General features: G+C 41.7%; 1 protein-coding gene across 3 annotated transcripts in view; it reads right to left on the reverse strand.

Moving 5' to 3' along the window:
- The window catches only part of spidr (scaffold protein involved in DNA repair), a 247,077-nt gene that overhangs the window by 184,304 nt on the left and 39,384 nt on the right, over positions 1-23,389 (reverse strand). For all 3 annotated transcript variants that reach the window (XM_055634117.1, XM_055634116.1, XM_055634115.1), the window contains exon 6: positions 10,278-10,534. In XM_055634117.1, coding sequence (XP_055490092.1) covers positions 10,278-10,534 — 257 coding nt within the window. The remainder of the gene's footprint in view (positions 1-10,277; positions 10,535-23,389) is intronic.

The following is a 23,389-nucleotide window of genomic DNA, read 5'->3' on the forward strand; positions in this document are numbered from 1 at the left end:
GGCTGATCTAGCACTCTGGTGCCAGGAGAACAGCCTCCTCTTGAACATCAAAAAAACGAAGGAGCTGATCATGGACTTTAGGAGGGCACATCATCCGAGGACGTACACTCCATTGAGTATAAATGGGGATCCTGTGGACAGGGTGAACTGTTTTAAATATCTGGGAGTCCACATCTCTGAGGATATGACATGGTCATCACACGCCTCAGCACTGGTGAGTAAGGCAAGGCAGCGCCTTTACCACCTCAGGCAATTGAGGAAATTCAGAGTGTCTCCGAGGATCCTACAGTGCTTCTACGCAGCGGCGGTGGAAAGCATCTTGTCCGGGAACATTGCCATCTGGTTTGGGAATTGCTCTGCCAAGGACAAGAAGGCTCTGCAGAGAGTAGTGCGTTCGGCCGAACGCACTATGGGAACTTCACTCACCCCCTGCAGGAACTATACAACAGGAGGTGCAACTCCAGAGCAAACAAAATCATGAGAGACCTCTTCCACCCCTGCAACGGACTGTTCCAGCCGCTACGGTCAGGCAAACGTCTCCGTTGCCATGCAGTGAGAACGGAGAGGTTGAGAAGGAGTTTCTTCCCAGAGGCAATTCGGACTGTAAACGCCTATCTCACCAGGGACTAACTCTACAGAACGTTTTTCCTTCTATTATTTATTATGTAAAAGAATATGTGTGTTATGATTGTGTTTATAATTTGTTTGGTTGTTTTGTTGTTGTCTTTTGCACAAAAGTCCGCGAGCATTGCCACTTTCATTTCACTGCACATCTCGTATGTGTATGTGACAAATAAACTTGACTTGACTTGACTTGAGCATCTCTGGAGATCCGATACTTTACCAATTCCTTCTCTACAGGGATGCTGCCTGTCCCGCTGAGTTACTCCAGCTTTTTGATTAAAAATTGAAGACACAGGTTCAGCAGACCCAAATCGTCACCAATCCATGTCCTCCAGAGATGCTGCCTGACCTGTTGAATTAGTCCAGCACTTTGTGTTCTGCACAATATTAAAACATTTTAAGACAGATCAGGTGTTTAGGCACATAAGTACTGATCATTGGCTGAGATTTATGGTATGAGAAAGGAACATAAATATAATAATGGGAAAGAATGAGGATGGATGTACATGCAATATACATGAGGATGGAAAATTCAATATCCACAATCAAACTGCTGGAGAAACTCAGTGTCTCTCGGAACCCCGTGAGTGAAAAGGATGGTTAATGTTTCATGTCAAACCCTGTATCTGGATAGGGGTTCGATCTGAAATATTGACAATTATTTTCCACCCACAGATGTGTTTCAAGTTTCTCCAGCAGATTGCTTGTGGCTCCAGGTTTCTGCAATCTCTGCAATCGCTTGATAGATACCCCACTGGAAAATTGAATGATTATTCCAGAAGGTTGCAAAATACCTGGACAAAACAAACCATGTTGCTCCTCAAGTTTATGTTGGGCCTCACAGTGGAATTAGAGGTGGACATAGCAGGTCAGGAAAGGAGCGCGACTGAGAATTAAAGTGACATCCAACAAGTAGTGGACGGAGCACAGATGTTCCATAAGTGATTGCCAAACTGCATTAGATGCCACATCTTGCACCCAAACAGAAGTCAACAATTTAAATCACTTTTGCTGCCAATTTTCATTCTGCTTTCAGATTTACACTGTCCACCACCAACACTCCCTTCCCTTTCTAAATCTCTATATCTCCATCTCAGGAGAGGGACTTGTCACAAACATCTGTTACAAGACCACAAACTCCCACAGCTACCTTCACTATAGACCTCATTCCTATCTCCAGAACTGAAATCTGGGGAAAGCTTTGAAAACTAACACCCTCCATCTAGTTCTGAGGAAGAGATGCTGACCACAGATGCAAGTTGATTGGCTGAAGACTTCCAACATTTCTGTTCTTTAGTTATGTTATGCAAGAAAGACATACATTTTTTGTTTGGCCATAGTTTGAATATTTTGATGATTCTGCTTCAGCAAAATACAGCACAGATGTGATTGCACTGAGGAGTGCAGAGAAGATTTATGAGAATGTTACCACAACTAGAAAATTGTAGATCTGACAATGATTGCATGGACTTGGATTGTTGTCTTTGGAATGGAGATGCCAGACAGGAGACCTACATGAGGCATATATAATTATGTGGAGTGTAGATAAAGTAAATATGAAGGACTCACTTCCCTTAACTAAAGGTCCAAAACCAGTGGATTTATTGGTCACCAAGAGGATGTTAAGGATTAGGAATTCATTGGATAAAAGCATGTTAGACACAGAAAACCTTACCATATTTCACAAATGTCTGCGTGTGTATTTGAATTGCAGGGCGATGGTTTCAGTTCAGAAAGGAGGGATTAGATTGAGTAGCTCTTTTCTGGCTGGCACTGATGAAGGGCCAAATGGCTCCATTCTGCGTCATTTTAAAAAAACAATTGCATTTTGTGAGGGAAGTGGGGCCTCATCCAGCAACACCAATGTGCTGCTATCTTAAAATCAATTGCTTGGATCCATTCATGATTCTTTGCAGAATGCCTTTCAGAATACTTAATAACATACCGTAACTGCATACTGAAATTTTAAAGGCCGCCAATTTTCTAATTAATACATCAGTACAAAAGTTTTTGCTTTAAACTGACCACACTGCTTTATCCAACAACTAATGGCCCTGTCTCACGGTGCGAATCCACTCACGAGTGACCCCAAGTGAAAGAAAAAGGTCAGACTCGTGGTTGTGTACAAGATTCCAAGTTTATGTTTAAGAGTTTAACCGGGTATGTCTAAGTTTGCCGTTTACTTCTAATTTCTGCGATGTTCCAAGTTCGTCTCCCGAGTTACCAAGTTTCTCTCCCGAGTTACTCTTGAGCCAACAACGTCTACCGACGTGTGGAAAAATCATCACCTGGTAAAAGTGATGTCATACAGTATTTTTTCCCACTATAAAAAGACCTAGCCTGAAGAATGATCTCGACCTGAAACATCACCTATTTCTTTTCTCCAGAGATGCTGCCTGACCAGCTGAGTTAGTCCATCATTTTGTGTCTATCTTTGGTTTAAACTAATATATGCAATTCCTTCCTTCAAACTTTTAGAGCAGTTTGTATCAAGAAACAATCCTTCCAAAATTGCATTCAAAAGTCCATTTGAACTGCATTTGTTCAAGGTCTGGCATCAATCATAGGCTGTTTTTTTTGTTTTGTTGGGAGGAACTGCTGATGCTGCGAAGATAGACCCAAAATGCTGGAGTAACTCAGCGGGACATGCAGCATTTCTGGAGAGAAGGAATGGGCGACGTTTCTGGTCGAGTCCCTTCTTCATACTGAAAAAAACGTTTCGACCCTTCTCTCCAGAGATGCTGCTGGCTTGGTTACTCCAGCTTTTTGTGTCTAGTAAGATTGTTTTATTCCCTTAATTTATCTCTCATCAAAACGTTGGTAAACTTCTAACAAAAAAATTAGGTAAATTGAACATTAACGTTATTTTTCCCCCTCCCCGACAGCAAGGTCCGTAGACCAGAGGGATAGCAGTGTGTGTCTCTCTACTCATCCAGTATGTCCGTCAGAGCAGCCGTCCCACCATCGCAACTTAAACTGTATAAAAAGCAGCGGCTCAAAACATTGCTTATTGGGCAGATCTGACCAGAAACCATCTCTTTCACATTCACCCCAGCCCTGGGAAACAAAGTTTTCAGAGCCCTACAGTCACCCCAGCCCGCCCACAACCTCTGAATGAAAGACAAAGCTCAAACTCTGCACCGAGGTCAGGATCGAACCCGGGTCTCTTGTGCTGCCAGGATGATTAAAAATTATCAATTAAAAGAATTGAAAGCAAAAGCTACTGATGATAATTTTTTATCAGTTAATAAACAGCAAAAGCAACTTGAGAACATTTAATTGATAAAAGATTTCCTGTCTGAATTGGTTTAAATCTGGTATTTTTACCCATTTGGTATTTGCATAATGAGGTGTGGAAGGGACAGCTCTGACCTTTAGTCGTTCTTGTTATGCACTCAACATGCAGGACTATTTGGTTATTGTTTAATCTTTATCCTGAGATAGGAGAAATAAACAAAAAGATCGCTATTGACATGCTCTGTCGTCATCTATCCATGCAGAAATTTCCACGCGGTTATTATAATTGTTAGCAACAGCTTTTTAAATCTTTCTTCCCCATTTCGTCACAATAACCATTTTAATTTTGTGCATTGTTATTCTTGTTACCCTGGATAAAAGATTTTTATCCCATAAATAAGAACCAATAATAGTGAGGTGCTTGCTTCAGATTCTTCTGTTCCTCTGATTCTCTCTCTGTTTCTCTCTCCTGTCCCCATCGCTCTCTCCCTTCTCCCCCTCCCTCTCTCCCCCATGGGCAATCACTACCAAAGTGTCTACCCACACACCTATCAGTACACCTATCATACACTTGTCTACCGTACTGTCACCCCAACTCCCCCCACTCACCCCACGATTCTCATCCCCTCCCCAGAAAAAAAATGATTTTTTTCTATTACAAATCTCAAATTGTGGAGGACAGAGGCAAATAAATAAATGATAGGTTTTTTTCCCCAAAGATTATGGATGGCATTGTAGATTCCCTATATTTACAAATTTTATATCAGCCCTGTGTTAACAGAAGAGGACACCATGTCTTGTAAAATTGCTGGATCGTAATCTTTGGTTATCCACTACTCCAGCCATCAATTAGATATCAAAATGCTAAGTGCTTTCAGTTATTCTACATCACTTGAAAAAGTTAAATGGTCAAAAATACTATTTAACAATACATTCCAATTTATAAATGAATTATGTGTTTTGGAATAACCTCAAGTTACATTGGCAGCAGTGGAAAGGAAAGAACACTACGAGAGCAGGACAGAGCACGAGCACACATAAACTGAGCAGGAGGTCACAATCAGGCCAGAGCTGGTGAAAGGCAACTTGGGTAGCACAGTGGTGTAGCTGATAGAGCTGCTGCCTCACAGCGTATGAGACCCGGGTTCAATCCTGACCAGACTTCAGGTGTTTCCTCCCACAACCCAAAGACATGCGGTTTGTTGGTTAATATTGTAAATTGTTCCTGCATAGGGAGTGGATGGGAAAGTGGGATAACATAGAACTAGTATGAACAGGTGATCGTTAGTCAGTGTGGACATGGTAGGGCAAAGGGCCTGTTTCCACTTTGTACCTGTAAAGTAAACTAAACCATCTGAAGAGATCTTAACAGCTAACATCAAAGGCAGAATTGAATGTGACAGCACAGTTTAGAATGAACAAGTGGTTGAGGAGGCAACCAATTGATATGTAGAGTCAAGTAAATATTTTCTGCTAAATGAGGACAAGGTACTTAGTATTGGAATTAATTTTCTTCAGTTTAAAAAAAGCAACCAGAAGCTTAATTTAAAGATACAAAATAATCCAAGCAGAATCTGTACGGAGTTTGTACATTCTCCCCGTGACCTGCGTGGGGTTTCTCCGAGATCTTCAGTTTCCTCTCACACTCCAAAGACGTACAGGTTTGTACGTAAACTGGCTTGGTAAATGTAAACATTGTCTCTCTTCCATCCCACCTCCCCATGGCCTTTCTTCCAACCTCCTCCCCCCCAGCCTCTCTTCCACCCTCCCTCCTCTGCCTCACCGCCCCCCTCCCCCTCTCTCTTATTGCGTGAGTGTGGGTGTCGTTCGTGTGTGTGTGGGGGGTGATTATTGTGTGTGTGACGCCGTAGGCTGCCCCCCCCCACCTGCAACCACGCGTTGAGGGGACGGGACCCAACGGCTCCCACTTGGTCTAGTATATATATAAAGATTAGCAGGACCATAAAAAGGAGACAGACATCAGTGGGCAAGTCCAAGGATTCTTGCAAGTGACACCCAGCATGGCTAGATTAGGAGATAATGAATGCATACGGGATACTTTCATTCATTCATTGGCAAGACACAGAATATAAGAGCAAGGAGGATAAAACGCAACTACAGATAGAAAACAAACATCAGTTGTATCCCAGATGGAAAAATGTGTCAAACTTTCATTACCATATTATGGAATGTTGACAGAAATAGAGAGTTTTGTCAATGAGAAGAGACAGGAGGGTGTGGATTTATTTTCTTTGGAGCGGAGAATACTGAGGGCACTTGACCGAGGTATACAAAATTATGAGAGCCTAGAAAGGATCAATAGTGTGAAGGCATTTCCCTTAACAGATGTATATTCCCAGAGGGCACTTTAAGAATTAGATGGAAATTTGTGGAATAATGTTTGTAACCAACAATTTTGAAATGGTGTTTGAAATCTAAAACTCACCCTCAGAGAGTAATGCAGTCCTTCATTACATTAAAAAATGTGCACTGATTTGCAAAAATGCACTGACATAGCTAAGAGAGTTGCTGCTTCACATCTCCAGTTAGCTGGGTTTCATTCTCATACCTGCTGTTGCCTTTTGTTTGCACGTCTCCCTGTGACCGTGTTGTTTTTTTTCTGTTCTGATTTCATCCCACATGCCAAAGACATGCTGGGTTGATCAGTTGAATAGCTATTGTAAAAACTACCCTTTATGTGTCAGTGAGTGGTAGAATCTGGAGGAATTGATGGGAACACAGACAGAATAAAAATAGGATTACTGAAAATATGTATTAGATGGTCAGCACAGACAATCTAACACACAGTTTCAGTAATCCCAGCAGCCCAGACCATCTCGGGCTGAAGGGCCTGTTTCTGTGATATGTAACTATGTCTCTACTATGGAACAAACTTTAAATTCCATTGATCTGCAGAATCTCAAAGCTAGCTTTCATTTAATCACTTGAAACTTCTGTTTATATCACTGATCTTGTGCAAAATCCAAGAATGTGATTTTCAGCCTCAACAATGATTTGAATGTAATGGTAAACAAATAATTTGAGTTTATTGCACACTTAGTGGCCTATCTAAATAGTTGTTTTATAATCCTGCTAACGTTTACAGAGCTTGCCCACACAAATACACTGTAAAGATTCACAAAACATAATTGCCTGAATAATGCTGACAGATAGCCAAAAGTTCCAGAGAACCACAACCAGGCACAGAATTCTGAACATCCACGCAGAGTGCAGCTTGGGAGAAAGCACAGGACAGATGAGGGTGCATCTGACATCTCCAGTATACTCACCTCTGTTCAATTGCATTCCATAACTTACTGAGCCAAAGGGCTGGATACACTTCTTCTTCTTCTTCTTCTTCTTCTATATGGCGTGCACAGCCTAAAGTTGTAGGACAGCTCGCATAACTGCAGTGAAATAACTGCAGTGAAATGTCCTTAGTTTTGTATGCAAATCTTCTTATATTGAAAGCCATTCAACTATTTGCCATCCTAACTCTGTTGAAACTCGCATGTTAGCTTTGTCACCATTTAAAAATGAATCTGCTTGTCCTTTTTATGCCTATTGTAGCGACACCAAACGAGGTGAATACACAGTTGTAGACCTCTGTATAACCTTCCCTGCACTCCCTCTATGGCAATAATGTCCTTCCTGAGATTTGGAGACCAAAACTGTACGCAATACTCCAGGTGTGGTCTCACCAAAACCCTGTACAACTGCAGTAGAACCTCCCTGCTCCTATACTCAAATCCTTTTGCAATGAAAGCTAACATACCATTCGCTTTCTTCACTGCCTGCTGCACCTGCATGCCTACCTTCAATGACTGGTGTACCATGACACCCAGGTCTCGCTGCATCTCCCCCTTTCCCAATCGGCCACCATTTAGATAATAGCCTGCTTTCCCGTTTCCCGTATTCTCATGACTGCGTAGCCGATCATAGTGCGAACTCCATCATCAAGTTCGCCGACGACACCACTGTTGTGGGACGTATCACTGATGGGGACGAGTCAGAGTATAGAAGAGAGATCGACCGATTGACCAAATGGTGCCAGCACAATAACCTGGCTCTCAACACCAGCAAAACCAAGGAACTGATTGTGGACTTTGGAAGGGGTAGGATGGGGACCCACAGTCCCGTTTATATCAATAGTTCAATGGTGGAAAGGGTCAAGAATTTCAAATTCTTGGGCGTGCATATTTCCGAAGATCTCTCCTAGTCCCAGAACACTGACGCAATCATAAAGAAAGCACATCAGTGCCTCTACTTCCTGAGAAGAATACGGAGAGTCGTTATGTCAAGGAGGACTCTCTCAAACGTCTACAGGTGCATAGTAGAGAGCATGCTGACCGGTGCTGACCTGAGTGTCGACGAGCAGAAAAGGCTGCAAAAAGTTGTAAACACTGCCCAGTCCATCATCGGCTCTGACCTCCCTTCCATCGAGGGGATCTATCGCAGTCACTGCCTCAAAAAGGCTGCCAGCATCATCAAGGACCCACACCATCCTGGCCACACAATCATCTCTCCGCTGCCAGCAAGTAACAGGAGCCTGAAATCTGCAACATCCAGGTTCAGGAACAGCTTCTTCCCCACAGCCATCAGACTATTAAACACAACTTAAAACAAACTCTGAACATAACAGCCTATTGCACTTTATCTGTTTATTTATGTGTGTATATATATATTCTATGGTATATGGACACACTGATCTGATCTATATTTATGCCTACAATATTCTGTTGTGCTGCAGCAAGCAAGAATTTCATTTTCCTATCAGGGACACATTACAATAAACTCTCTTGACTTGACTTGACTTGACTTGACTTGACTTGACTTGATATACACTAATTTAATCGTGAACTAAAAGAAAAAGCTTTACTTTTTGTTTTTACCAGAATTCAGTTCTAATATCTTGTTTTGATGATACTGACATATGCGTATCCTTGCTCATATCACTCACAAATAATTATTTTCATAAAATAGTAGATACAAAATCTGCACAGCTATTAGAACTGAAGCTCTTGAGTATCAGATTTGCCTTGTACACAAATCAAAGCATTCATTTGTCAACGCTATCAAAGATTTCATTCAACAAAGAAACACCACATCTGCAACTTCAATTTCCAATTAAATGATTTGATTACCAATAAACAGGGATACTTAAGTACCAACACCAAATTTAGTTTTCACATTTAAGATACAAATGTGCCCTCCAGGAGAATTTACTTTCAATTAGCATTACCACAGGTTTCAAAACATTAGAAAATAAACCCCACACTTGAAACATTACAACTTATTTCACTAACTTCTGAATTGACCACTTTCACAAACATTGCTTTTGCGCAACAACATGAAGCCAGTACCCCACTGTATTCAGTAATGTTATTATCTGTTTGCTTTTTTGTAAAGTTTCAACATTCTTTTTAAGGAAGAGATTAATTAGCCTTTCTGCTTTAAGCAGATTTGCATGGGGGAAAACAAATTATGTAACCTTTTCAAGGGTTATAAAATCTGAAATATAATTATTCAAAATGTATCTTGAAACAAGTATGAATCATGCTTTTGTACAAATTTATTCTAAACAAGAATATTTAATCTAGCTATTGGTCTAATCACTTGCAATCTTTCATTAAACTCACAAGATATTTATAGAAATGTTTCCATGAAAAAATGCTGCAAGTGATTAAAAAAAAAACTACAAATGATAAATCTTTAGTTTAGCAAATGGAAAATATAATCAAAAGCAAAATACTGCAAATGGTTGCAAATGGTTGAAACCTAATATAGAAAATGGGGAAGAAGGATCTGTGGGAGAAGGATCTGAGTAAAGGTATCAACATTACAATGTGGTGTATAGTTCTGGTCACCACATTCTTAGACGGATGTGATTGTGCTGACCAGAGTGAAGAGGAAATTCACCATGATGTTGCCTGAATTGGAGGACTATAGTTATGGTGAGGGATTAGATAGGCTAGGCTTGTTTACCCCAGAATAATTAGTCGTGACCTGTTGGAAGTAAATAAGATTACGAGAGGCATGGATACAGTAATTTAGACAAAATCGTTTTCACACACCAGGGGTATCAAAAACAAGAAGGCATCATGTTAAGGTGAGAAGGAGTTTTCTCAAAAGGGATATGAGGTGCAAATTGTATTTTTACATGGAAAATATTTGATGTGGAATGGACTGCCAAAGGAAGTGGAATCAGATATAATCACTATTTTTAAGAGGAATTTAGACAGGCTCTTAAAATACACAAGTCAAAGCAGAATATGATCCTAATGAGGACAAATAGGATCAGTGAAGATGGCAAAAAGGTCGCATGGATGTGGTGGACCGAAGAGGCTATCTTTGTGCTGTACAACTCGATGACCATAGAAATGCTACAATAAAAACTGCAAACCATCCTGACTCACCTGAGAAATTTTCTTTTCTTTTTGGCAGAATCTTCTGGGGTTTTTAATGTGTTTCTCTTTTGCTTCTCAGGTGTGTGCAGAAATGCTTGTGCACATTTCAACCAATCGCTTGCTGACCTGACAGAGGGCCGATCACGTCCAGACTCAGAAACAGATAAGTTGGGTTGTGTAGAAGTGGATGGAGTGGACTTTTCAGCTTTGTCCTGTTCGGTTGTGCTTTCATTATCAGAAGAAAATTCTAAAATATCTTCTGCTACCTAGAATGTGAGAGATCCATGTTATTTACACATGATTGTATTTTAAACTTAGTTTAGTTTAGAGAAACACTGTGGAAACAGGCATTTTGGCCCACTGAGTCTGTGCCAACCAACGAATACCCCTACACTAGTTCTATCCTACACGCCAGAGACAATTTACAGAATCTAATCGTGTATAGTCTTTTTCGCTGACTGGATAGCACGGAACAAAAAGCTTTTCACTGTACCTTGGTACGCAACAATAAACAAAACTAAACTAAAATTAAACTAAAAAGTTATTGAAATGTTGGAGGAAACCAGGGCACCCAGAGAAAACCCGCGCAATGTCATCATGGTGTTGAAGAAAATAATCAGATTGATGAAAAGTACCATTTATATTTATACGATAACTTTCTTTTTCAAAATAAAAGGAAAAATGCTCAGAGCTGAGTTATATTCAGGGTCACCTTAACACTGCACATCTACTCTCCCCCTACTCCATCCCTCAACCGATTATGAAACATTCACCATGTTGAACACTTATTTTCCATATCTTTGACATCCTAGTATGACAACTGCCCTGCTTTTGACCACCTGAATCAGCTGCCGTCCATGACTTCCTTCCATTTAGTCTATCTTCATGTACATTGCATCAGGAAGGCTGAAAGTGTCAAGGATGCCTGCCCTGCCACCTTGACTATTCACGTTTCTCAATTCTACCTTCTGGAAAAAGATACAGGAGCTTGAAAGCCCAGACCTCCAGACTTAAGAACAGCTTCTTCTCCATGGCTATCAAACTCCTGAACCAATCAACTCTTTTACATCCCCATCCAGGATGTGCTGCCACAGACTCTTCCCCTTAAGTCTACTTCATTCACTTAGTCCAATATTACTCTTTTTTTTGCACTATAGATGCACTATAATCTTGCAGTTTTACATTTGTTGTTGTATTTATTGTTGTATCTATCATTACCGTATACATTTTATTCTATTAATTCAATGCAAACTAAGAATTTCATTGCTCCATGGTGTATATGACAATAAGCAAATCTGAAAATGAATATGAATAAGAATATATTTCATTTCTTGCCTTCTCTGATATCTGCAAATGTTTATGTCGTTATTTGCTGATGATTTTTAGCTTATAGCTGCCACTCTAGACAGGCTACTCAATATAGAAGTATAATAAAAAATGGAAAAGTAGGGGTTAAATTAATAGTAATATACACTTGAGACCCACTGCAATTTCTTAACATTCCTCAGCACCATAAAACATGTCTCCAATAAGCGAGTTCGATATTTCGATAAACACAAGGAATCATGGGATTTGTCAAAGGTCATTCAGGATAAAGAAAAAGCGAATAAAGCGCTGAATAAATTGTGAGTACATTTTCGGTCCAAGTTTTCATCTTCTTTGAATCTTGGATTGGTTATGGCAATCAGCCATAACTGAGGAAAGTAATAAGAGACGAGTTAACTTGATGTTTATGGTATATACCATACATTTTAATTTTGTTCACTTGAAACAAAGTCAATATTATTTTGTAGTTTTGAGATGCAACTCGACTATGTATATGTGTGACTACTTTGAAACATGATACATGTAACATAATTGCTAATGCACACTGAAACAATGGTTGATAAATTATTAAATTGAATGAAATAAATTAAGAGTTGTATGAACTTCTGTAGTTACTGATTGAGTTCTGGAGGTCAGTTCACATCAGATCTAGTTGAACATAAAGTTGAACCTGATCAAAATGATCTGCAAGTGCAACAACATCTTATTTACATGCTTTCTTCTTCCCTTCCCAATATTGCATTTTCATTGCTTTATGCTTCACATACTCGCATAGTCGAAGAAAACCCTGTCAATCTTCTCACATTTCGGTCGGTCTTGATATTGCTACAAACGCTCTTTAGTTGCAGCATTCTTCAGTTTTTGTTTCAATTCTTCGACCTTGCCTTCCACCATTTCAACTTTGTCAGTTTGTTTATGTCCTGTTTTTGGATGCATCCCGTGCAATTAGAGTTCTCTTGACAGCTGCATTTATACACATAAGCATGTTCTGCAGCAAAAGCCCTTAAACGCTTGTTGTCTGGTCCATCGTTAACATGTTGGTCAAAATTGGTTTGTGTTGATGTCACCGACTTTCTTCTTTTATTTGAAGGTTGTCCATCTCTGCGAGGGAGTGCAGGTGGGGGCTTTGGTGAGTTTGATAACAAATAACCAAGATTCAGGACCCAGTCTGGATTAAGTGTTGCTGGCTCGCCTTCCACAAATTGCTTAGAGCACACACGGCTATTGCCTTTGTGGTCAGGTTGCCAATTCTTGCCTTTCTGGGCCTTTCGGTTGACCAGTTTGGACCAACGCAACCGGGCTGCTCCATCCCTCTTCTCTGTCGGAAATGGGTAGTATCTGAAGGGAGGTGGGCAGAAACAGTTTCCCGTTGCAAATTTAGAGTTGTGGTTGTCACCCACTTTCTGCATCCACTTATTCAGGTGATACGTGCTCTTCCAACAGCCCAAAATTGCACAAATGTGCATGGCTTTGCCCAGTAACATATAAAACAAAATAAATAACAAAATCAATCATATGTTAATTCAAATAGGGTCCTGTAAGCATGTCCATTACATACCGGTACAAGTTACAATGCAAAAGAAAATGGTGCAAGTATATTGAACTAATTTATACAATCACAAAATTATAACAGAAAATTAGAATGTCAAATACCCCCCAAAACAAAAACAATAAAAAATGCGTGTTATTCATCGTCACAATCTCGCTCACTCACCGAAGCATAAAGAAATAAAACCAACAAAATCATCATAGCTTTGTACAAATGTACCATAAATACAACTAGTTAATAGTTTTGAAAGCAGTATTTTCTTATCTCGAAGAAGCAAAACTAGACAATACAGATGAAACGCAGGTCTGTATACACACAACAGCTCAGCTGGCAACAATGTTTATCCCAAATGACCTATGACCTGTGCACGCGCAGTTGAAATACCGAACTCGCTTATTATACCCACATTTTTGCTTATGGTAGGAGTGCGCCCTGGGGGTCACATCAACTCCAGATCACATCACATGGCACTAACTCAAACATAGCAAATAAACCATCCTGATCATCACAGTCTGATAAAGAGTTCCAACTCAAAACGCTGCCTGTCCATTCTCTCCATAGAAAATGCCTGGCTGCTGTGTTCCTCCAGTACTTTGTGTGCTTTGCTCAAGATTCCAGCATCTGCAGTTTCTCGTGTCTCCTGAATATCATCTTTTAGCTTTGTGGCTCGAAAAACAAGTCAGAGATTGGGTAGAAAATGGGCTTCACGAAAGGATGGTGGAAGGTTGTTTTTCAGACTAGAGGCCCATGACTAGAGGAGTACCTTAGATTGGTGCTAAGCCCATTGCTATTTCCGGTATATATATCAATGATTTAGATGAGAATGAATAAGACATGATTGGTAAGTTTGCAGATGACAGTAAAGTGGGTGGTATCAGAGTGGAGATGGTTATCAAAAATTACAGCAGGATTTTAATCACCTGGGCAAGTGGGATGAGAAGTGGTTAACGGAATTCAATAAAGATAAATGCGAGGAGTTGCATTTTGGAGAGTCAAACCAAGACAGGACCTTCACAGAGAATGGCAGGGCCCTGGGTATTGTATTGTATTGTATATCTTTATTGTCATTTCCTGAGTATTCACATACCCAGAGGAAACAAAAAAACGTTGCTCAACCAGTGTCCATTCAGTGTGCATTAAAAATAAATAGAAATAAAAATACATATATCATGAACAAATTTAACACTCTACTAAACATTCAACAGGCGTTCCGATCGGCAGCGGCACAATAGTGGCTCTGCTGCAGTGTGTCCAGGTTGGTGGTTGGCGCGCGATACTTTGGCAGGGGGCAAAGTCCGTTTAGCAGTCTTATAGCCTGTGGGAAGAAGCTGAGGAGCATCCTGCTGGTTTTGCAGCTAATGCTCCTGTACCTCTTCCCAGATGGCAGGATGGAGAATATGTGATGCGATGGGTGGTAGGGGTCTTTGATGATGGAGATGGCTCTGCTGATACATCTCTTCCTGTATATGTCCAGCAGGAAAGGGAGTGGAGCACCAATAATCCTGCTGGCGGTCTTGTTGTTGAGTCTAGCAGTACAGTCGTGTGTCAGCAGACTAAACAGCAGGGGGCTTAGGACACAGCCTTGGGGTGAGCCAGTGCTCACGGCTATGGTTTTTGATGTCCTACTGCCCACCCTGACTGTCTGCTGCCGTTGCGACAGAAAGTTCAGGACCCAGTTGCATGTGCCAGCATCAACCCCCAATAGCTCCAACTTCTCCACCAGCTGCTGCGGAATGATTGTATTAAAAGCAGAGCTGAAGTCTATGAAGAGGATCCTGGCATAAGTAGGTAGTACTGTAGAGCAAAGGGATCTTGTGGTCCAGGTACATAGTTCATTCAGTTATGGTCACCCTGCTGTAGGAAGAATGCTGTTAAGCTGGAAAGAGTGCAGAGAAGATTCGGATGCAGCCAGAACTTGAACCTGAGGGGCAACATTTTCACAGTAGTGGTAGTGGATATATGGAATGTGCTGCCAGTGAAGGTAGTTGAGGCAGGCACTATAACAATATCTAAGACATTTGGACAGGTACATGGATAAAGGGATATGGCCCCAAATGCAGGCAGGTAGAACTAGCGTGGATGGAGCATCATGGGTGGCATAGGCCAAAGGGCCTATTTCAATGCTATATGACTATGACTGTTTGGTCATCTTGTGTTATCCTGCGTTATTGGTTAAAAATGCACAAGGGTCAGCTGGCCGCAAATAGTCTACAATACCAAAAATTTCTCAGTACTTATTACACTGAATGAGGTGCTTTTCACTAAGTCAGACTGTGTGCCTTGTGAACAAGCAACTTTGCAATTGGAAACTTGAGGTACCAGATCAGCAACAATGAGAAGTTATTTTGACTTTTGTTTCGTGTCAGAAAGAAGAAAACGTTCAGTTTATTTTCATGTGACAGGATCTCCAAATCGTTTTCAGCATACTTAACACTATTTAAAGACTAAAGTAAGGTCACAGAACAAACTACTGCACAAAAAAATTCAAATTGTGTGCATTTAGAATCAAAAATTTCAGACAATTAATAACTTTAAGAGCCATGGGTTAAAGTTGTACTTTTCCATCAGCTGAATGGAACTCAGATCATCTGTGACCACCATGTTCTTTGTAGGCTGGCTAGTCACCGAATAAGAAACCATCTGCAAAATAGCTCCAGTTAATTGTTCAAAAATAGCAAGCAATATTTCCCTTTGGAAAACATCACAGCTAACGTTACAGTGGCATGAAAGATTCAACAGCATTCAATATCTGTGCACCAAAAATAGGAAGATCTTAGGTGAAGTTGTTTCATCAACTCGTGGCAACTCAACTCATGGCAATCCAAAGAGGAAGAAATATTCCAAGGGGAGTAAGGGGCAACCGTGGCTGTCAAGGGAAGTCAAGGTCAGTATAAAAATAAAAGAGAAGTAAAACATAGCAAAGATGAGCAGGAAGTCAGAAGAGCAACAGAAGATAACTAAAAAGGCAATACGGGGAGAAAAGATGAGGTACGAAGGTAAGCTGGTAAATAATATAAAGGAGGATAGTATAAGCTTCTTTAGGTATGTGAAGAGGAAAAAATTAGTTAAGACCAAAATTGGACCATTGAAGACTGAAACCATATAACCATATAACAATTACAGCACGGAAACAGGCCATCTCGACCCTTCTAGTCCGTGCCGAACACATATTCTCCCCTAGTCCCATATACCTGCGCTCAGACCATAACCTTCCATTCCCTTCCCATCCATATAACTATCCAATTTATTTTTAAATGATAAAAACGAACCTGCCTCCACCACCTTCACTGGAAGCTCATTCCACACAGCCACCACTCTCTGAGTAAAGAAGTTCCCCCTCATGTTACCCCTAAACTTCAGTCCCTTAATTCTCAAGTCATGTCTCCTTGTTTGAATCTTCCCTACTCTCAGTGGGAAAAGCTTTTCCACGTCAACTCTGTCTATCCCTCTCATCATTTTAAAAACCTCTATCAAGTTCCCCCTTAACCTTCTGCGCTCCAAAGAATAAAGCCCTAACTTGTTCAACCTTTCTCTGTAACTTAGTTGCTGAAACCCAGGCAACATTCTAGTAAATCTCCTCTGTACTCTCTCTATTTTGTTGAAACCAGATGAATTTATTATGGGGAACAAGGAAATGGCAGACAGGAACAGGAACTTTGGATCCGTCTTCACTAAGGAAGACATAAACAATCTCCCTGATGTACTAGTGGCCGGAGGATCTAGGGTGATGGTGGAACTGAAGGAAATTCACATTAGGCAGGAAATTGTGTTGGGTAGACTGATGGGACCGAAGGCTGATAAATCCCCAGGCCTGATGATCTGCATCCCAGGGTATTTAAGGTAGTGGCTCCAGAAATCGTGGACGCATGGTGATCATTTTCCAATGTTCTATAGATTCAGGATCAGTTCCTGTGGATTGGAGGGTAGCTAATGTTATCCCACTTTTTAAGAAAGGTGGGGAGAGAAAACAGGGAATTATACACCAGTTAGCCTGACATCGGTGGTGGGGAAGATGCTGGAGTCAATTATAAAAGATGAAATAGCGGCAAATTTGAATAGCAGTAACAGGATCAGTCTGAGTCAGCATGGATTTACCATGGGGAAATCATGCTTGACTAATCTTCTGGAATTTTTAGGAAATGGACAAGGGAGAGCCAGTGGATGTAGTGTACCTGGACTCTCAGAAAGCATTTGATAAGGTCCCACATAGGTGATTAAAATTAGATCACATGGTTAAATAAAGAGCAAATTAGTTAAACTTAGAGCACATGGTATTGGGGGTAGGGTACTGCCATGGATAGAAAATTGACTGGCAGACAGGAAACAAAGAGGAGGGATTAACGGGCCCGTTTCAGAATGGCAGGCAGAGACTAGAGTGGTACCGCAATGCTCTGTGCTGGGAACGCAGCTATTTACAATATACATTAATGATTTAGATGAAGGAATTAAAAGTAACATTAGCAAATTTGCAGATGACAAAAGTTGGGTGACAGTGTGAACTATGAAGAGGATGCAGGGTGACTAGGACATGTTGGGTGAGTGGGCAGATGCATGGCAGATGCAGTTTAATGTGGATAAATGTGAGGTTATCCACTTTGGTGGCAAAAACAAGAAAGTAGATTATTGTCTGAATGGTGTCATGTTGGGAAAAGGGGAATTACAACGAGATCTGGGGGTTCAAGAAGGAACTGCAGATGCTGGAAAATCGAAGGTACACAAAAATCTGGGGGTCCTTGGTCATCAGTCACTGAAAGTAAGTATGCAGGTACAGCAGGCAGTGAAGAAAGCTAATGGTGTATTGGCCTTCATAACAAGAGGCTGGTGTTTCCGAATCGACCACTTCCTACCGGAGTCCGCGGCTCCCAAGGTCCACAGGCCGAGCTGGGCGGAGGTTCAACACTGGCGATCCTCGGCAAAGGATCCCAGGACGCCGCGATGTTAAAGTCAGCGCCGCCCACGGATAGAAGCTCTGCAAACCACAGTTCCATGGTTTTAATCAGCAGGCCCAACACTCCGGAGCTTCAACAGGCGATCCCCAGTAAGGCATCGTCCCACTCCGCGATGGTATTCAGCACTGCGCCCGCTGCTGAAGCTTTGGCCGGTCTCCGGCAGGAAAGGCCGCGAACCCAGTCGGTAGGCTGCGAGGGGGAGGCAAAGATGCGACTCGGAGAAAAGACGCATCTACGACCAGGTAGTGACTGGGAAACGGTTTCCCCCTTTCCCCACCCCACCCCACCCCACCCCCCACATAAAAAAGGACTAAGAAACCTTTAAAACAAACTTTTAGACATACAGAAAATAACAAAAAAGGGTGACAGGACGGACTGCTGGTGAGGCATCGCCACACGCTATGGCGCCACCCGATGGAAAAGAGAATTGTGAGTCTGTGGAATTCTCTGCCTCAGAGGGCGGTGGAGGCTGGCTCTCTGGATGCTTTCAAGAGAGAGCTAGACAGCGCTCTTAAAGATAGCGGAGTCAAGGAATATGGGGAGAAGGCAGGAACGGGGTACTGATTGTGGATGATCAGCCATGATCACATTGAATGGCAGTGCTGGCATGAAGGGCCGAATGGCCTCCTGCACCTATTGTCTATTGTCATGCGAGAGGCAGGAATTTATTTTACGATGTTAGGGGAATCCAGATTCAGGAGCCACAGGTTAAGAATGTCGTATAACAAATGTAACGCACTTTGGCCAACGAGAGTTGTTTTTTTAAATGTGCTAAATAAATAAATGTGACTTGACTTGACTTGACTTGAAGAATAAGGGGTAGGCCATTTAGAACGGAGATGAGGAAAGACCTTTTCACCCAGAGAGTTGTGAATCTGTGGAATTCTCTGCCTCAGAAGGCAGTGGAGGCCATTTCTCTGGATGCTTTCAAGAGAGAGTTAGATAGAGCTCTTAAAGATAGCGGAGTCAGGGGATATGGCGAGAAGGCAGAACGGGGTGCTGATTGTGGATGATCAGCCATGATCATATTGAATGGTGATGCTGGCTCGAAGGGCAGAATAGCCTACTCCTGCACCTATTGTTTATTGGAATTTGAAGCAAAGAAAAGCAGCAGTGCAACACTTCGAATTCAAAGTACATGACCAAAACCATGGAAAACTAAAACTAAGAATATTAGTAAAAAGCTTCCAAACATCAAAATTAGATGGCAGAGTGCCCAAGCATCTGAAAATTCAGAATTCTGACAAGAAAAAACAAGCAATTGTACAGATTAAAAACTGTGGTGGGGATATACCTGAACATATTTACTTTGATATTCTTCCACTGAGCCGCAAAAAGGCCCTTTGCTCAACCATGGCTATGCTGATTAATCTATATTAATCCCATTTAGTAGCATCCCTTTGCAAATTTACTGTTCACCTAGATGCTTACTAAATATTGTCTGTACCCGTCTCACCATCTTCTCTGGCAGATGCATTCCAGATTTTAGGAGAGCTCCCTCTCCCCTCCCCCCACTCACCATCAACAACACCACAGTCGCATCTGTGAAGTCATGTAAGTTCCATGGAACCATTCACTTCCAGGGACTTAAATGGGGGGCCACCATCGATTCCACTGCCAAAAAGGCCCAACATAGGATGTACTTCCTGCGGCAGCTGAGAAAACACAATCTGCCACAGGCAATGATGGTCCAGTTTTATACTGCCATCATAGAGTCTGTCCTCACCTTCTCCATCATGGTCTGGTTTGGCTAAGCTACCAAGCATGACATCCGGAGGCTGCAGCGCATCATTCGATCAGCTGGGAAGGTTGTTGGCTGCGACCTTCCCCCATCGACGAACTGTACACTGCAAGGGCCAGGAAGCGAGTAGGTAAGATCATCTCTGTGTCCTCTCACCCTGGCCACAAACGCTTTGAAGCTCTCTGGAAGGCGGCTCCGGACTGTCAAAGCCCGACACAGCCAGACATAAAAACAGCTTTTTTTCCACGAGCAGTAGCTCTACTCAACAGACAAAAGTCGGGTACGTTGAACAATCCTTGTTCAATACGTACTAGGGCCCCATCCCCGACCTCTATCTCCGTTACATTGACGACTGCTTTGGGGCCACATCCTGCACCTACACACAACTGACTGACTTCATCCACTTCACCACCAACTTCCATCCGGCACTCCAATACACCTGGACCATTTCCGACACTTCCCTACCATTCCTGGACCTCACCATCTCCATCGCAGGGGACAGACTCCTGACCGACATACATTACAAACCCACTGACTCACATGGCTATCTGGACTACACGTCTTCCCACCCTGCCCCCTGTAAAGACTCCGTCCCCTACTCCCAATTCCTCCGCCTACGCCGCATCTGTTCCCAGGATGAGACATTCCATACCAGGGCATCGGGAATGTCCTCGTTCTTCAGGGAACAGGGATTCCCCTCCGCCACCATAGATGAAGCACTCTCTCAACCCGCGACCTCTCGCAGCCCCAGGGTTTTATAAAGCAAACAATTAAAGGTATGTACCTTATTTTTACATTAAAAGGGGCTTCTTAAGACCCCTTTATACAAAGTTTACTATAGCGAGTAGTTCATTTTTGGGCTCTTTATATCCCGCAGTATTTTTCTGGGCATTTGAGGGCACAAATCCAGCGCAATGTGAATGTTCTAAACCAGCGCGTTCCACAGGAACCCACTAGAAAGCTGATTTAAAATGAACTTTAATTTACAGCAATTGAACACTAAATTCCTTCCATTTGGCCTATAAATTGATGTAAATGAGATTTAAAAATCATGTTTTATTGTGAATTATTTGTGAATATTATTTGGACACTTAGGCTATTTAAAAATGTTAATCATTTATTAAGAAATGGGTAGATGTTTAGATCTAGAAATTGAAGTTTGAAATTAGCTACAATTGGGTAACTAACTAATTATATGCTTTAATTTCAGGTCATCCAAGTAAGATTATTTTATATTTGTTTCAGAATGGTTCAATCTATGATAACTGAAAATTTCATTCAGTTCTCTTAATTTTTAAGAAGGTTATGGGCTTTTGACTGTCCATGATCACAGCATTTTTGTTATGTCCATAGAAAATCAATAGGGAACAAGATGCTAATTTCCGAGTATGAAAATGGCCATAACTTTTTTATTACTTGAGATATGAAAGTGAATTAGGTGTCAAATTAAACTTCTTTTTATGCTTTATCTGATGGGATAAATTGCAGACTTGATTTTTTTAATCTCAAAATTTTGTAACATTGCTACTTACTCATTATTCTTAAACTGTGGCAACTGGTTCAGATTCAGATTCAGATTCAACTTTAATTGTCATTGTCAGTGTACAGTACAGAGACAACAAAATGCAGTTAGCATCTCCCTGGAAGAGCGACATAGAATATGATTTCAATAAATAAATCTATTTACATGCATACAGTCATAGTGTTTTTCCTGTGGGAGGAGTGTCCGGGGGGGGAGGGGGGGGGTGGTGATTGGCAGTCACCGAGGTACATTGTTGAGTAGCGGCAATGGAGAGACCTGTAGGGGTTCTGGACTCCCCCAACATCGGGAACATGTTTCCTACCTCTAGCGTGTCCAAATCTTATATGTTTCAATGAGATCTCCTCGCATCCTTTTAAACTCCAGAGTGCACAAGCCCAGCTGCTCCATTCTCTCAGCATATGACAGTCCCGCCATCCCGGTAATTAACCTTGTACATCTACGCTGTACTCTCTCTATAGCAAGAATGTCCTTCCTCAAATTAAGGAACCAAAACTGCACACAATACTCCAGGTATGGTCTCACCAGGGCTCTGTACAACTGCAGAGGGACCTCTTTGCTCCTATATTCGATTCCTCTTTTTATAAAGGCCAACATGCCATTCGCTGCCTGCTGTACCTGCATGCTTACTTTCATAGACTGATGTACAAGGACCCCCAGATCCCGTTGTACTTCCCCTTTTCCTAACTTGACGCCATTTAGATAGTAATCTGCCTTCCTGTTTTTGCTACCAAAGTGGATAACCTCACACTTATCCGCATTAAACTTCATCTGCCATGCATCTGCCCACTCCCCCAACCTGTCCAAGTCACCCTGCATTCTCATAGCATCCTCCTCACAGTTCACACTGCCACCCAACTTTGTGTCATCTGCAAATTTGCTAATGTTACTTTGAATCCCTTCATCCAAATCATTGATGCATATTGTAAATGGCTGTGGTCCCAGCACCGAGCCTTGCGGTACCCCGCTAGTCACTGCCTGCCATTCTGAAAGGGACCAGTTAATCCCTACTCTTTGTTTCCTGTCTGCCAACCACTTCTCTATCCATGTCAGCACTCTACCCCCAATACCATGTGCCCTAATTTTACTCACTAATCTCCTATGTGGGACCTTATTAAATACTTCTGAAAGTCCAGGTACACTACATCCACTGGCTCTCCCTTGTCCATCTTCCTAGTTACATCTTCAAAAAATTAGTCAAGCATGATTTCCCCTTCGTAAATCCATGCTGACTCGGACCAATCCTGTTACTGCTATCCAAATGTGCGGCTATCTCATCTTTTATAATTGACTCCAGCATCTTCCTCACCACCGGTGTCAGGCTAACTGGTCTATAATTCCCCGTTTTCTCTCTCCTGTCTTTCTTAAAAAGTAGGATAACATCAAGATTCATCCCAGACAGCAGCATTACAGAGTTGTATTATGTAGCACTCTTCAGGGATGGCCTGGAAACACGCAAGCACATACACAGACAAATATCAAATGCTGCTGAGAAACCATCAATATAGTGAAAGATGCTCTATGGTATGCATGAAACATGCTGCCTCATCAAATAAAGGGTTAGCAGCACCTGGTGGTAAAACTACTCAGTCGAAGGCAGAACATGCAAACTCCACACAGATATAACTGGAAATTAGGATTGAATTTGGATTGCTGAAGCTGAAGTAGCAGCTCTACCAGCTGCAGCCCAAGCTTTGTCAGATTTGATAAATGAAGCTAGAAGCATGTGTTCCTACCAAGCTGAATAACAGTTAAAGGTATTGTATGGTAATCATGTTAACGGCTGCCAACTGCTTGAAAGGATAGGGGGTGGGGGGGGAGATGCATTACGTTTGTCACAGCTACTTTGGATAGAGTTAACTAATTTAAGTATTTTTAGCATTGTGTTCACTTCATATATTTAAGTAAAGACTTATGAATCATGAAATAACAGCCAAGGTTATCAATTTTTCATGTGTTAATTACATGTCTGTTGCATTTTCTGTTCAAGTGGCTTTACTTACTGATTTTTCGTAG

Source organism: Leucoraja erinacea, chromosome 4 (genome assembly GCF_028641065.1).
Source record: "Leucoraja erinacea ecotype New England chromosome 4, Leri_hhj_1, whole genome shotgun sequence".
Lineage (NCBI taxonomy): Eukaryota > Metazoa > Chordata > Chondrichthyes > Rajiformes > Rajidae > Leucoraja > Leucoraja erinaceus.